The sequence below is a fragment of the Rhineura floridana genome, chromosome 3 (assembly GCF_030035675.1).
Source record: "Rhineura floridana isolate rRhiFlo1 chromosome 3, rRhiFlo1.hap2, whole genome shotgun sequence".
NCBI lineage: Eukaryota > Metazoa > Chordata > Lepidosauria > Squamata > Rhineuridae > Rhineura > Rhineura floridana.
The window spans coordinates 191,216,787-191,230,981 of NC_084482.1; the positions used below are offsets into that span (position 1 = coordinate 191,216,787).

Consider the following 14,195-nt stretch of genomic DNA (forward strand, 5'->3'; position numbering starts at 1 on the left):
CCCTCTGTTTCAGCGCTCCAGCACCTGGAGATGATGGTATCACCAGTAAGCCAACCTAGGATGAAATATGTAGGGCGCAAAATTGCTTCCAGCATGCGACGCTCCCAGAAAACAGGTGCATGCTGAGGGGGGTATGTGGAAGAGAATAAGGGAGTGATGGGGGGGAGAGTGGCAGCTTCATGGATTGAGCACAGTGGGAGCAAAATAGCCAAAGTTTCCAAGCAACTAGGGCCTGGGGGCGCCCCCTAGTGCTGGTAATAGGAGATGGTAGGAAATCTGGGTTGTACAAAGGCTGCACATAGGGGGAAGAATCCAGCCGGAGACTACCCTTTGGATGGGCCAGGCCAAAGTCACTGAGTAATCACTACTCAAAAGACCTGCCTCCCTCTCTGTGATCATTCCTTGTGCCTGACCTTTCTCCCCATTCTCCAGAAGGATGGGGCTGAAAGGGACTGCAGCAGAGAGTGGGGACGGGGTGGGGATATCAGAGGCTGATGCTGCGGTGGTGTTTGAAGGAGTGAGGCTGGGCACTGCGGCGCTGCTCCCTCTCCTCCAGCTCGTCGCTGTTGAGGCTGGCAGCATCGGACAGCCCCAGCAGGTGCTCCACGGAGTCGAACTTCTGCAGGTCGGAGGCGATGGTCTGGAAGCTGAGCACGGAGAGTGTGTCAGCAGAGGTGGGAGGCTCAGGAGGCAGGGCCATCCCTCCATACAGCAACGCTGGGCTGGCTTCAGCACCGACTGGGGAAGCTCGCCGTCCTACCAGGCGCTGGAGCCGCCGGGCATGGATCTGCTCACTGATCTGCTCCAGATTCCGCAAAGCCACTGAATAGCGCATCTTGGCCTGGGCTACCTGCTGCTCCAGGGAGGTCACCCTGGCCTTGTGCTCCTAAACAGCAAAAATTATTGGTGTTCTCATTTGGCACCGTCTATATGCACAGTGCTTTATAGAATACAAGTCCCTGCCTCAAGGAGCTTACATTCTAAAATGTCACGGAGGAGACACAACAGAGGGAAGAAGGGAAAGAACATGCATGGGGAACCTGTGGCTCTCCAGATGTTGGAGGACTCCAACTCCCATGAGTCCCACCCAGCATTGCTAATAGTCAAAGATGATGGGAGTTGCAGTCCAGCAACAACTGATGGGGGACATCAGGTTCCCCATCCCCGGGACAGACAAGCTGTGATGTGTTTTCTCTCCCAACGTTCCAAAGTCAGTCCCTGCATCTCCTATTCAGAATTCAAAATTCTCCAATTGGAGATGTTCCATTCTGAATTCTGGGAAGTTTGTGTTCCATGGCTGGATTCCAGGTGTGTCTAAATGCTAACGAGGAGAGAAAAATAGTTTCAGACTTCAAAAAGTACTTTATGAAAACAGTTTTCTCACCTGAGACTAAAAAAAAAAAATATTTCCAGGAAATGCTCTCATCTTGCAGCCTTTGTCCCAACACAAAAAGGGGATACATCATTTGGAGTAGTATTTTCTAACCAATTCATTATCCTAGCTTAGAGCCTGAACACAATATGGCAGGCAAAATTCTCAAACTCCCAAGCTGGTAGCTGGATTTATATAATTCCAAATGTCGTACATACACCCCACCTAAAATTTTGCTTCCTAAATCTCAGGGCAAAGTCAGGAAATGAACACAGACCCACCTTGCAAAGATTAGCCCCTGCTCCCCACAGATTCCGTTCTGAAAAGGCCACACAGGCCAATCCACAGCTGGTTGCCCAGGGTGGGGTTTGGATTGGGGGGGCGGGCGTCACCAGAATGTGGGAAGGGTCTTACCTCAAGGATTTGGTTGAACTGAGCCTTCAGCTCAAAGTAGGGCTTGCTCTTCACAATGACCCTCTTCAAGGATTTCTGCAGCGACTGCACTCTCGCCTCCGCTTGCTGGCAGAGCTGGGTGACACGCTGGTGCTCCCGTTCACTGCGCAGCCGCTCCTCTTCGGCCTCATTCACCTAAAGGGCAGGGAAGGGAGCAGGTCAGAGCCAGGATGCCCTCTGGCCCCTAAAGCCCACACTGGGGATGATCTCACAGCACTCCTGCCCACTTGAGAGTCACTTCGTTCCCCAGCAACCAATCCCTTCCATCCAATCAGCAGAGATGCGGACAGTACATGGCCTCTACAATGTGCTGGATGGCATGGCCTACAGCAGACATGAGGAACTTGTGTGCCCTCCAGATGTTGCTGGACTGCCACCACCCCTGACCATTGGCCATCCTGGCTGGGGCCGATGGGAATCTGACAACAGCTGGTGGGTCACTGGTTCTCCACCCACCCCCCGGCCTATACCCTCTCCTTGAACAAGAACGTCACCTTGCACGTTGCGTGGTTGAGCATCTCCTGCCACGTGGGATCAAGCCGGTTTTTGTCTGCCATGACACCCTGCTCGGCCACAAAAACCATCTCCCGGGCTGCGTTGTGCATGCTAACCGCTCGCTCGTACCGCAGGGCAGCCTTCTGGGTCTCTTGCTGCGCCTGCCAGGATGGAGGAGAAGATGTATAGTTTCACTGCAAACTAAAGCACTAACCTCCCCCGCATGCAGCTGGGGAAAAGGAAGTAGGAGCTTCAGCTTCCCAGCAAGCTGTCCCTTTTCCCTTGCTCTAACCACCCCCTCTTCCTGACACTCTCATACATGCTCTCTCTAGCTGGAGGAGGGGTAGCCAATGCGATGACCTCCAGATGCCGTAGGACTCCAACTCCCATCAGCCCCGGTCAATATGGCCAGTGGTGAGGGATGATGGGAGCTGGAGTCCCAACGCCTGAAGGATACCACATTGGCTACCCCTGATCTAGAACTAAGCTAGAATCAGGGGGAAAAGGCTGGGATTTGAAACAGACGGGGAGGAGAATCAAACTACATCAAGCCATTTCAGATTGCTGGGGGCAGGGCTTGGGTTGCACGTTTAACTGCTCCCTTATTTTTAAAAAAGAAGCTTCCTTCATGTATAAAAACTAGCAAGTCAGAAATGATTATGATGAATTTGATTTATTATCTGCCCTTCATCCCAGGGTCCAAGGACAGATTACAACATTTAAACCAGTTTAAAACAAATTACAACCATGATGGATCCTGAAAATATATGGGTTGTATTCGATTAAGTCCTACACAGACTAGACTCAATGAAATTAATGAATCTAAGTCATGTCAATTAACTTCAATGAATCTACTCTGAGTAGGACTAGCATTGAATACCACCCTATATCTCAAGTGTCAAAGGCCAGGGTAAGGAGGTGCATCTTCAGCATTCAATAATTAGGATCCATCCTCCCTAAAAGGCTAATTTTTTAAGTGCAAGGAGGCTGTGTTTTGTTTTGTATACAAGGGAGCATTCAATCATGCAACACTCCCCACAACAACACTGGCACAATCTATCAACATGCAGGTTATGCAGGGTTGCTGACTGTGAGTTTTATTCTCAACAGCTCTTTGCCACACTGCCGGAAGCCACTATGGACAGGATATGTCTGGCCGTTTAAAAGTTGGGTAGACTATTATTTGTTGCTGTTGCTGAGTGACCACTGTGCTTGCATGAGTTCTCAGAGGTAAAGGATGGGCCTTCTGACAGAAGCAGCTCAAAAAGCCAAACTCCTGGCAAAAAGCATTTTAACCCATGCCTCCTCCCCCAAATGGTTCATAAAATAGCTGTCCTGTTTATAAAATAAATAGTCCTCTGACACCAAGAAGTTAAAAGCATTTCAGCCTCGGATTTTACATACTGGGGATGGAACAGAGCAGGAGTTGCCATCTTTTTGAGCCAATGGGCACATCTGGAATTTTGAGAAAGTTCTGTGAGCACCAGTCACAAAATGGTTGCCAGAGGGCTATGCCATAACCCCAAATGGCTGCCACATCTAAAAGAACAAAAAAGAGATGGGGCCACAATATGGTCTCTCTCCCTCTCCACCCCCCAATCAATGGGAAAGAGGCATCTACATCAAGCCATCGGCATGACTGCTCACAGAGAGCAGCTTTTGCTGGAATGCTGGGTGTCCAGGCCTGGCATCCAATAAAATATGGGCATGCTTAAAATGCAAACAGGAACTGAGTAGGAAAAATAAACAGTCTCTGATGCATTGTAGATTTTTAAGGGAATATTTACTGAGACCTTTCGTGGGCACCACAGGAAGTACTGGTAGGCACTTGCGGGTGACCCCTGGAACAGAGGATGAAGTGAGTTGAAAGATAATCTAACCACCTCTGACAAGATCAACAGCTCTTTCATCCTAGCACAGATGGATCCCCTAGTCACTCTTTTATTTTATTTTATTATTTATTTATTTATTTATTATTATACTTGTATACTACCCCATAGCCGAAGCTGTCTGGGCGGTTTACAGTAACTAAAAACAAATACAATTTAAAATACATCTTTTAAAAAACAATTTAAAACACAATTTAAAAATTTAAAACAATATAATACACATGCTAAAATGCCTGGGAGAAGAGGAAAGTCTTGACCTGGTGCTGAAAAGATAACAGTGTTGGTGCCAGGCGCACCTCGTCAGAGAGATCATTCCATAATTTGGGGGCCACCACTGAGAAGGCCCTCTCCCTTGTTGCCATCCCCCGAGCTTCCCTTGGAGTAGGCACCCGGAGGAAGGCCTTTGATCTTGACCGTAGTGTATGGGTGGGTTCGTATCGGGAGAGGCGTTCCATCAGGTATTGTGGTCCCAAGCCATGTAAGGCTTTATAGGTCAAAACCAGCACCTTGAATTGAGCTCGGACACATAAAGGCAGCCAGTGCAAGCGGGCCAGGATCGGTTTTATATGTTCGGACCGTCTGGTCCCTGTTACCAATCTGGCCGCTGCATTTTGCACAAGCTGCAGTTTCCAAACCGTCTTCAAAGGCAGCCCCACGTAGAGTGCATTGCAGTAATCTAATCTGGAGGTTACCAGAGCATGGACAACTGAAGCCAGGTTATCCCTGTCCAGATAGGGACGTAGTTGGGCCACCAACCAAAGTTGGTAGAAGGCACTCTGTGCCACTGAGGCTACCTGGATTGTTTTATTAAATACTGGTTTATTTTTTTCTCCCACTGGCTGATGTTCTGAGAGTAACACAATGATCTGTAAATGACCCAAAATAGGGTCAACAAGTGGGATGTGGGACAGAAACTATCCAGAACTCCTTGCTGATGCAAACAGAGGTTGTTACTTCAGGACAGTCACTTCTGAGTTTTGACTACAACTTGTAAGCCTTTTTTGTATAAAATGAGTCCAGAGGAATAGAGACACACACACCCAACTCAAATCCCTTAAAGCTTCTTGTTCTAAAACAGCCAGGGATAGTGACACACTCATCAGCACAACAGAGCAAAGGCAATGTCCCATATACCTCCTTGGCCAAGCGCCTGGCCTCGTAGTAAGGGCGTGCTTTCTCAATACAGTTCCCCAGCTGGGAGCCCTGAGCATTAAGCTTCCTGGCAGATTCTGACAAGATCCTCCGGTACGTGGTACGGGCTTCCTGTTGAAACCAATGGCACAAACCATGTCAGTCCTGAGAGAATAGCCCTACTTAAAACCCTGGTTCTTGGTGTATTCATAAGCCTGATTTATGTGTTACCCTTGTGCCACAGCTGACCCTATAAAGCCCGTTCCCTGTGATTACCTCCAACACTGCATCAATTGTATGCACAAGGGTGGATCGCGTGGGATGTCTGGAATGCGTGGTTACAGTCCACACCAGCATCCGTGGGCCAGGTGGGGGTGCACTGTTGATGCATGAAGTACCCATATATTCCTCATGGCCAACATGATCAGAAAGGAGTTGCATGCCAGCAGTGGAGGCTGGTCTGTAAGGCAAATGGGGCACTGCCCCACCAACCTCAGTCAGCCTCCACCTGCCTTACTTATTTATATCCAGTCCAGGGGGTGGCACTGGCTGTCAGCTTCCTCCTCCTCAATCTCAGTGTTGCTCCACGGAGGGAGAAGGATGGGGACACGACTAGAATTGGTTGGTTCTGGCTCCACCTACTGTTGGACTCTGTGCCTTCTGCCCCACCAGTCCCAATGGGCACTAGCCTCCATTACAGGTCATCAGGCCGGCCACAAAGATGACATGATCAGATTTTGACCAAGCATCAGAAGCCTCCTAGTGCTATCAGCTGATCGGCAATGTAGCAGGCTGCCTTGGGATGTGGGAAGTTCTCCTACACTGGATGCTGTGGTTGCATTCTGTAGATCCTGCACTAAGCAGGGAGTTGAACTAGATGACCACCAAGGTTCCTTCTAGGATAAATCCCAACACAGAATCTTTACATTGCAACAACAGCCTCGTCCACCTGCCAGCCTTAAGACATGTAATTGTGTCCAGCTACCTTAGAGTAAACCCACTGAAATTTATGGACCCAAAGTAGTCATGCCCGTTAATTTAAATGGATCTCCTCTGAGTAGGACTAACATTGGATACAACCCATGATACCCTATTACATCTGTGGTCCTCAAAGCATGAGACGGGCCTCCACAGGAAGGGACAAGGTTGAGGGCCATCCTGGCAACCTCCCCCCGCCCTCCAGCTCTAAACTCGAAGCAGCTCAATGGTCTACCATGGCATAAGGCAGCATCCAAGTCTCCAAAGATGAGACAGTAGGGGGAAAGCATTCAGAAAGGAAGGGAAGTTCAAAGAGTTTTGAGGAGGAAGCCTTACTCACATCCAGTTGCAGCTCCACACGGTTTATCTCCTCATTGGCCTGATTCAGGTGCTCCAATTCCTCCTGTGGTCAGAGAGAGAGAGGTACAGGTAGAGAGATACACCAGCCTAAATATATGACTCTTTCCAGAAGAGCACATTGTACAATACCAATCTCCCCCTTCCACCTCCTAGCAGACTCACAAGACATGAAAAGCAGTATGGTGGATCAGACCGATGGTTTGTTTGTTTGTTTATTTATTACATTTATACCCCGCCTTTCTTTTCACGATAGAAACCCAAGGCGGCTTACATATGGTTCTCAGGCAGCCTCCCATCTAGGCACTGACCAGACCTGACCCTGCTTAGCTTCAGCAGGGTGCTGGCCTCATGTGCCTGGGACCAGACTATCAGACCAATGGTTCATCTACCCAGCATCCTGTTCTCTCCGTGATCAAACTATGGAAAGCCCAGAAGCAGGATGCCGGTGCAACAGCACTCCCCCCACTTGCGATTCCCAGCAATAGGCATTCAGAGGCTTCCTGCCTCCCACAGTGGAAGTAGAGCATAACCATTGTGGCTAGTAGCCATGAAGAGCCCTGATCTCCACAGATTTGTCTAGGAACATAGGAAGCAGCCTTATACCGAGTCAGACCATTGATCCATATAGCTGAGCAGTGTCAACACTGACAGGCAGCAGCATCTCCAGGGTTTCAGACAGTAGTCTCTCCCAATCTTACCTGGAGATGCCGAGGATTGAACCTGGGACCTTCTGCACGCAAAGCAGGTGCTCTACCACTGAGTTATGGACCTTTAAAAGAAGTCTAATCCTATTTTAAAGCCATCTTAAGTTGGTGGCCATCACTACCTCTTGTGAGAGCAAATTTCATACTTTAACTATGCACTCTGTGACTCCTGAAGAGGGAGGGGCGTATGTACTTGCCACTGAATAGACACGCATGAAAAGTGTCATTGCATGCACACAATAAGACAAAATCTGCATTTCTCACTGAGAAGTTTACATACAGCTGCTTGCCAGACATAATTTATTCTGCTTAACTGCTGCAAGCTTTCAAAAGATTTGTAATTTTGTATTTTTTGCTTGTTTTTTTGCAATGATGGGTTTTAAGACAGCAAAGACGGAAGGGAAGAAGGAAGGAAGGAAGGAAGGAGGGGAGGAAGGAAATACATCCAGGCCCACCAATACCCATTTCTGAATATGGAGGATGGAAAACCGCAAGTCTTTAAATTTATTTAATTTAAAACATTTGTATCATTCCCTCCACATGGGTCTCCGAGGAGGCTCACAACTAACAACGACACGAATTAGCCCTCCCTTGGCTCTTCCAAACGTCAGTGTTTGCCTACATCTGGCATTCTTCTCTACCCAACAGATCAGGGGTGGCACACTTGTGGTTCAGTGATCAGGGCACATGCTTTGCATGCACAAGGCTCCAGATTGAATCCTTGACATCTCCACTTAGAGCCTGTGCCCCTACCACCCACCCAGGCTGTTGAACTCTAGGTTCCATCAAGCCCAGCACCATCGCCAATAGTCGGGGATCGTGGTTTTTTTCTAGTCCATTAACATTTGCAAGGCCACACGGTTCCTCCTCCCTCCAACAGACCCATCTTGAAATGGCTGCAAGGAAAAGATGACAGGCGATGGCACCGTGGGGAGGAAGGGGGGACAACTTATCTTCCATTGGGCTGCTGAATTTAAGTATGACCCTCCTCCAGCTGCTTTATTTTCCTCTCCGCAACTGATCCAAGCAGCAGGAAGGGCTGGGGGAGGATATGATGGCAGTGCTCGTCCCACCAGGCTGGGTGTTGTGACTGCTGCTGCTGGGTCTCAATGCCAGGACAGTAAATAGCAATAAGTTCCCCCACTCTCCCCTGAAATTGACAGGTTGTTTTCCTGGCAGCCAACTGAAAGGGAGAAATTTGGAAAAGGGCAGGGAGCTATGAGGTTCATAGAGACTTTTACCCCTTCTCACCAGAAATTGACACTTGACCACCCCCTCTTGTTTCTTCAAATAATCAAAATAGGATCCCCACCAGCACATTTTTTTCCTTTACACAGCCGCAAGGTCTTGAAACCTGCTTGTTTACATTCATTACATTTTCATCCCTCATCTTCCTGGGGCAGCATGAATGGTGTTCCCACACGGTTTCCCATTCATGGTATGCTTGTAAACAGATCCACAGCTTCTGCAAGGTTGTCGCCCTGGGTGGATGCCAGAGTCCAGCTGATGCTGCTGACTTTTGCTCAAAGGATTGATTTTTTGCATTTACTAAAAAAAAAAAAAAAATCTGGCAACAAGCCCAAATTTTTGGCAACTGGCCTGAGACAAAGACAAAAGAAACAAACTGCTAGGCCATCCTGGCCCTGGTTGTTTGGCAACATGGAGGGTTTCCCTGGCAGCAGTGCCAAGAGGACAGCCACAGTAGTTTGACAGGTTTATGTTTGTACTTTGCATACGCCCTTAGTATTAACCGGATTATGAGCTCACATGGTGCAATCACAGAAACACTGAATAGCCCACAGGCCTGCCTTCCAGCACATCATGGCAGGAAGAAGAATCTAGCTTTTTTCTAACCTGAATGCGGGGGTCAAGCTCCTCCTCTTCCTCCTCGTCTTCTTTCCTTGGGGGGGCTTTGGCATCGCCACCACCATCACAGATGGCTTCAGGCACAGGTGTCCTCTCCTCCTCCCCCTCTTCAGTGGGTGTCCGGAGCTCCCCGGGAGGTGTCTGCCGCCCATCCCCCATGTTCATGCCCAGCACCAACCGCTGGTCTGAGCCCTCCATGGCAGGCCTCCACTGGTCCTCTGCAGCCTCCCTATCTGGGTGGGTTGGCCTCGTCACAGAAATGCAGGCACCATTCTAGCGCCAGGCCCATCCACAATGTGCTGGCACGGGGCTTCTGGGTTCAGAAAAATGCATTCGGCACATGCGGCAAAAAAGGTCGGCAGAAATTACCGTGCTGGCCTGGAGAGCAATGGGGTACCCTGCAGGAACAATTTACTACCCGGAATGGAACAAAGGGTGCCAGATTACTCTGTGGAAAACTTAAGTGCTCTAGTCCTAGAGATTCCCTAGCTGTGAGAGGCACTTAACATCAGAAGCTCACTCATGGAGGGGGTGGAGAAAATTCCCCACCAGGCATATCCTCCACCCCCTCATCCACCAGACACCCTTAAGACACCTTCTCCAAGGCAGCATCCAGCAGCAACTAGAGAACTGAAGCAGTCACGGGTAGGCAGGGCTGGGGGGGAAATATGAAAGGAGATGTTAACTAATCATTTTGTAAAAGGCAACAACCACAAACTATGTCCCACTCCTCAGCTGTAACCTAAGCATGGATTATGGTTCCATTTGTAATCTGATTCTGGATGACCCAGAATTTGGTACAGATATCTAGGAATTGTATTCAGACCTACATAGATCTGGCACCTGAAAAAGTTATTTTGGCTGCTGAAAACTGGTGCCAAATGTACAAGAGCAGAAATCTTCCACTAGATCTACATCTAGCTAATCTCTTGCCATGGTGCTTACATATTACAACAAAGGACAATGGATCACTTGCCACAGCTATTAGGGATGTGAAGCTATGCCACAAAAGTTTCTTCCCTTCATCATGCGAAGCTATGCCACAAAAGTTTCTTCCCTTCATCTAGGCATAAATTACTACTACAAGTAGGAACAGGCTATAGGAAGGATCAAGGGAGCTTACAGACCAATACAGTTTTCTTTTAGGGCAACTGCATGGTTGTATATCATGAAGAAGGTCTAGCAGCTGGCTTATATATTAGAGACTCAGGTGTAGGTTGAAAAAAAAAACCTCTGCATTGCAATGGCTCCAAAATATGTGCCGTGTATAGTCCTGGAAATGACTATTTCTAATCATGCTTAAATATTTAACAAACATTTTCCTGCTCAATGTTGATTATCTCCCATGCTAAATATTTCAATGTCAGAGATGGAAAATCTACATTTCCCAGGTTCCTAGATGCCAACAACTAATTTCTGGGCACCCTTGTTGCCATTATAACTTTATTGTTCCTGGGATTGGAACACCCAACTTCAATCCTGTTTCAACTACTCTCTATCAACAGCACACAGTGTGTTCATATCAGTTTAGTTGTTTATTTATGAGCACACATATACACACATTGTGACCCCTTGAACTATCCCCCTGAAGTAGACCAAGATCATTTCCAGCAGCCACAACTATGCCTATGACATAAGTTGTTGTTTTCTTTGTGGATTTTATGCTGCAAGATCAAATGTACATAAATTTCAAAGCTGGTTTTCTACACACTTCGAAAGGGCTCTGATGATTTACAGAAAAAGGCAATGAGAGAATGGGCAAACCTTAGGTGCCTAGAACTGACCCCCTATTTCCTTGTCACACTACTTCCTCCCTGCTCCCCCTCCCATCTTCAAATCCAAACTCAAAAGCCCATTTTGTTCATGAAGCATTTGGCATGACCCACAGTCCTTGGCCCCTACAGAAGCTAAGTCTCTAAATATGTCTAATTGGACCAAGAACATTTATTTCCTTTGTCTACCATCTCCTCCCCCCTTTTCTGCACCCCCTCCTCTGGTCAAAATTTGGACTGTAAGCTCCTCGGGGCAGGGACCTGTCACCCCTCCTTTCTTATTCAGCACCATATAAAAATTTCACCCTCAATGTACCTTATGTACATTTTCAATTAGGTTCATCCATTTCTGCGGCGCTCTTCGTATAGGAAGAGCTCTCCGGGAGTTCAGCCATCACTGCAACTATTTGATAGGAACCTAAGAAGAGCCCTGCTGGATCAGGCCAATGGCCCATCTAGTCCAGCATCCTGTTCTCACAGTGGCCCAGCTGATCATATAGGAGTAGATCGCTACTGCTTTGGAGACCAGGGAAGGAGGCTATGAACGCCCACACCGACCCAAGTAAGTTTCAGGATTGACCATCCATTTGAATCCAAGTTCCCCGTGTTTAAAAATCCAGCATTCTGTCGGCTGGGCTACACTGCCTCAAGCGTCCCTGCTGCTCTTTGCACCGATTTCAACGGAATTCCTTCTTTTGGACTGTTTTCCCGTATTCCCCACCCGAAGAAGTTCCCAGTTAAAAGCATACACAGGGAAGCAAGAAGCGGGGGGAAAATGCTCTATTTACCTCCGGCTCCAGTTGCAACCTCCTCCAACCCCAGCTAAAGCGGAACCGGAAACACTTCCCCAAAGAGAAACCACCCTTCCCTTTAACTATCCCCTCGTCCGTATAATATGGCGGCTTCATGCCCTCGTGGCAGCTTTGCTATTTTACGCAGTAGGCATTTCATCATCCATGGGGGAAAGTATGCGAGGACTTTGGAGCTGAGAGATTGCTGCCAGACTGGACACCTCTAGAATTTGGAAAAATGAAGGGAAAAGGGGAAATACTTGTAATAAAGAACGATCTGAAAAGTCCCAATGAGAAGCGCCATATTGCGTTACGGTCAAGCGCAGTGTAGTTAACAGTCAGGAACCCGAGAGCTTTCTGTGCAATCTGGCCATTTCCTTAAGACGGCCTCGTGAACCGGGGAAAATAGACGCAGAATTCCATAGAACCAAAACTACGGTATATTTTTGGACTATAAGGCTGCAGTTTCAAATGCACTGAAATCAGTGAAACTTCTCCGTAAAAATGCTTAGAATTAAACTGGATGTTTTAGAACTGTCTTTGAAAGCAAATGCTTATCATGCAATTGGTACTCTTGATGACGATGATTTTAAATCCCGGTATAAAGCTTGATTTATTTATTACCCGATTTTTCAACAGAAAAATGCACATAAAGTGGTATATAGAAAGAACTCTATCGCACATACTAAAACCAAGATGATGGTGAAGAAGAAAACCCTAATACAACAAAAACTCTTGAGTACTCTGCTGCATCAGACCAAAAGCCCATGTAGTACAGCATCCTGATTCTCCCAGTGACCAACCAGATGCATATAGGAAGCCCATAAGCAGGACACAAGCACAACAGCCCTCTCACTGCCGCTCTTCTGATGCCTGTGATCCCAAAAGTAGAAAACAGTATTCCTTTCCAGCAGTCCTGGATTACTGGGCTCCTGCTAGGAGGAAGGGTGGGATATAAATCAAATAATAAATAAATAAACAAACTCGATCCTCTATGATTTGTCTAATCTTCTTTTAAAGCTGTCCAGTTTGGCAGCCATCACTTCCTCTTGTGGCAGTGAGTTCCATAGTTCAATTATCTGCTCTGTGAAGAAGCACGGCCTTTCATCTGTCCTGCCATTTAATTTCATTTGAATGACACTAGAATTATGAATGAGAGAAGTCTATCACTTACTCCACATAATACATAATTTTATAAAACTTGAACATACCCTTCCCTTAGTTAGAGTGTTTTTCTAAATTTTGTTATGTGCCTTCAAGTCGACTACGACTTACGGCGACCCTATGAATCAGCAACCTCCAATAGCATCTGTCATGAACCACCCTGTTCAGATCTTGTAAGTTCAGGCCTGTGGCTTCCTTTATGGAATCAATCCATCTCGTTTGGCCTTCCTCTTTTTCTACTCCCTTCTGTTTTCCCCAGCATTATTATCTTTTCTAATGAATCCTGTCTTCTCGTTATGTGTCCAAAGTATGATAACCTCAGTTTCATCATTATAGCTTCTAGTGATAGTTCTGGTTTAATTTGTTCTAACACCCAATTATTTGTCTTTTTCGCAGTCCATGGTATGCGCAAAGCTCTCCTCCAACACCACATTTCAAATGTTTATTTTTCTCTTATCCGCTTTTTTCACTGTCCAACTTTCACATCCATACATAGAGGTTGGGAATACCATGGTTTGAATGATCCTGACTTTGGTATTCAATGACACATCTTTGCATTTGAAGACCTTTTCTAGTTCTCTCACAGCTGCCCTCCCCAGTCCTAGCCTTCTTCTGATTTCTTGACTATTGTCTCCATTTTGGTTAATGACTGTGCTGACATATTGATAATCCTTGACAAGTTCAATGTCCTTATTGTCAACTGTAAAGTTACATAAATCTTCTGTTGTCATTACTTTAGTCTTCTTGATATTCAGCTGTAGTCCTGCTTTTGTGCTTTCCTCTTTAACTTTCATCAGAATTCATTTCAAATCATTAATGGCTTCTACTAGTAGTATGGTATCATCTGCATATCTTAAATTTTCACATCTCCTTCATCTTGGTTCGGTCCCGCTTTCCGTATGATATGTTCTGCATACAGATTAAAAAAATAGGGTGAAATACACCGCTGTCTCACACCCTTTCCAATTGGGAATCAATTGGTTTCTCCATATTCTGTTCTTACAGTAGCCTCTTGTCCAAAGTATAGGTTGCTCATCAGGACAATCAGATGCTGTGGCACCCCCATTTCTTTTAAAGCATTCCATAGTATTTCAAGATCTATACAGTCAAAGGCTTTGCTGTAATCTATAAAGCACAGGGTGATTTTCTTCTGAAATTCCTTGCTCCATTCCATTATCCAACATATGTTTGCGATATGATCTCTGGTGCCTCTTCCCTTT

General features: G+C 46.7%; 1 protein-coding gene across 1 annotated transcript; it reads right to left on the reverse strand.

Moving 5' to 3' along the window:
* Positions 1-481: 481 nt before the first annotated feature.
* Positions 482-11,895, reverse strand: SH3BP5L (SH3 binding domain protein 5 like). The gene is made up of 7 exons (XM_061619024.1): positions 11,809-11,895; positions 9,237-9,903; positions 6,659-6,721; positions 5,344-5,472; positions 2,320-2,481; positions 1,787-1,960; positions 482-886 (listed from the first exon to the last, which is right to left on the reverse strand). Exons 2-7 carry the CDS (start codon positions 9,444-9,446, stop codon positions 485-487), a joined length of 1,140 nt encoding a protein of 379 aa, XP_061475008.1. The 5' UTR covers positions 9,447-9,903; positions 11,809-11,895; the 3' UTR covers positions 482-484.
* Positions 11,896-14,195: the final 2,300 nt, after the last annotated feature.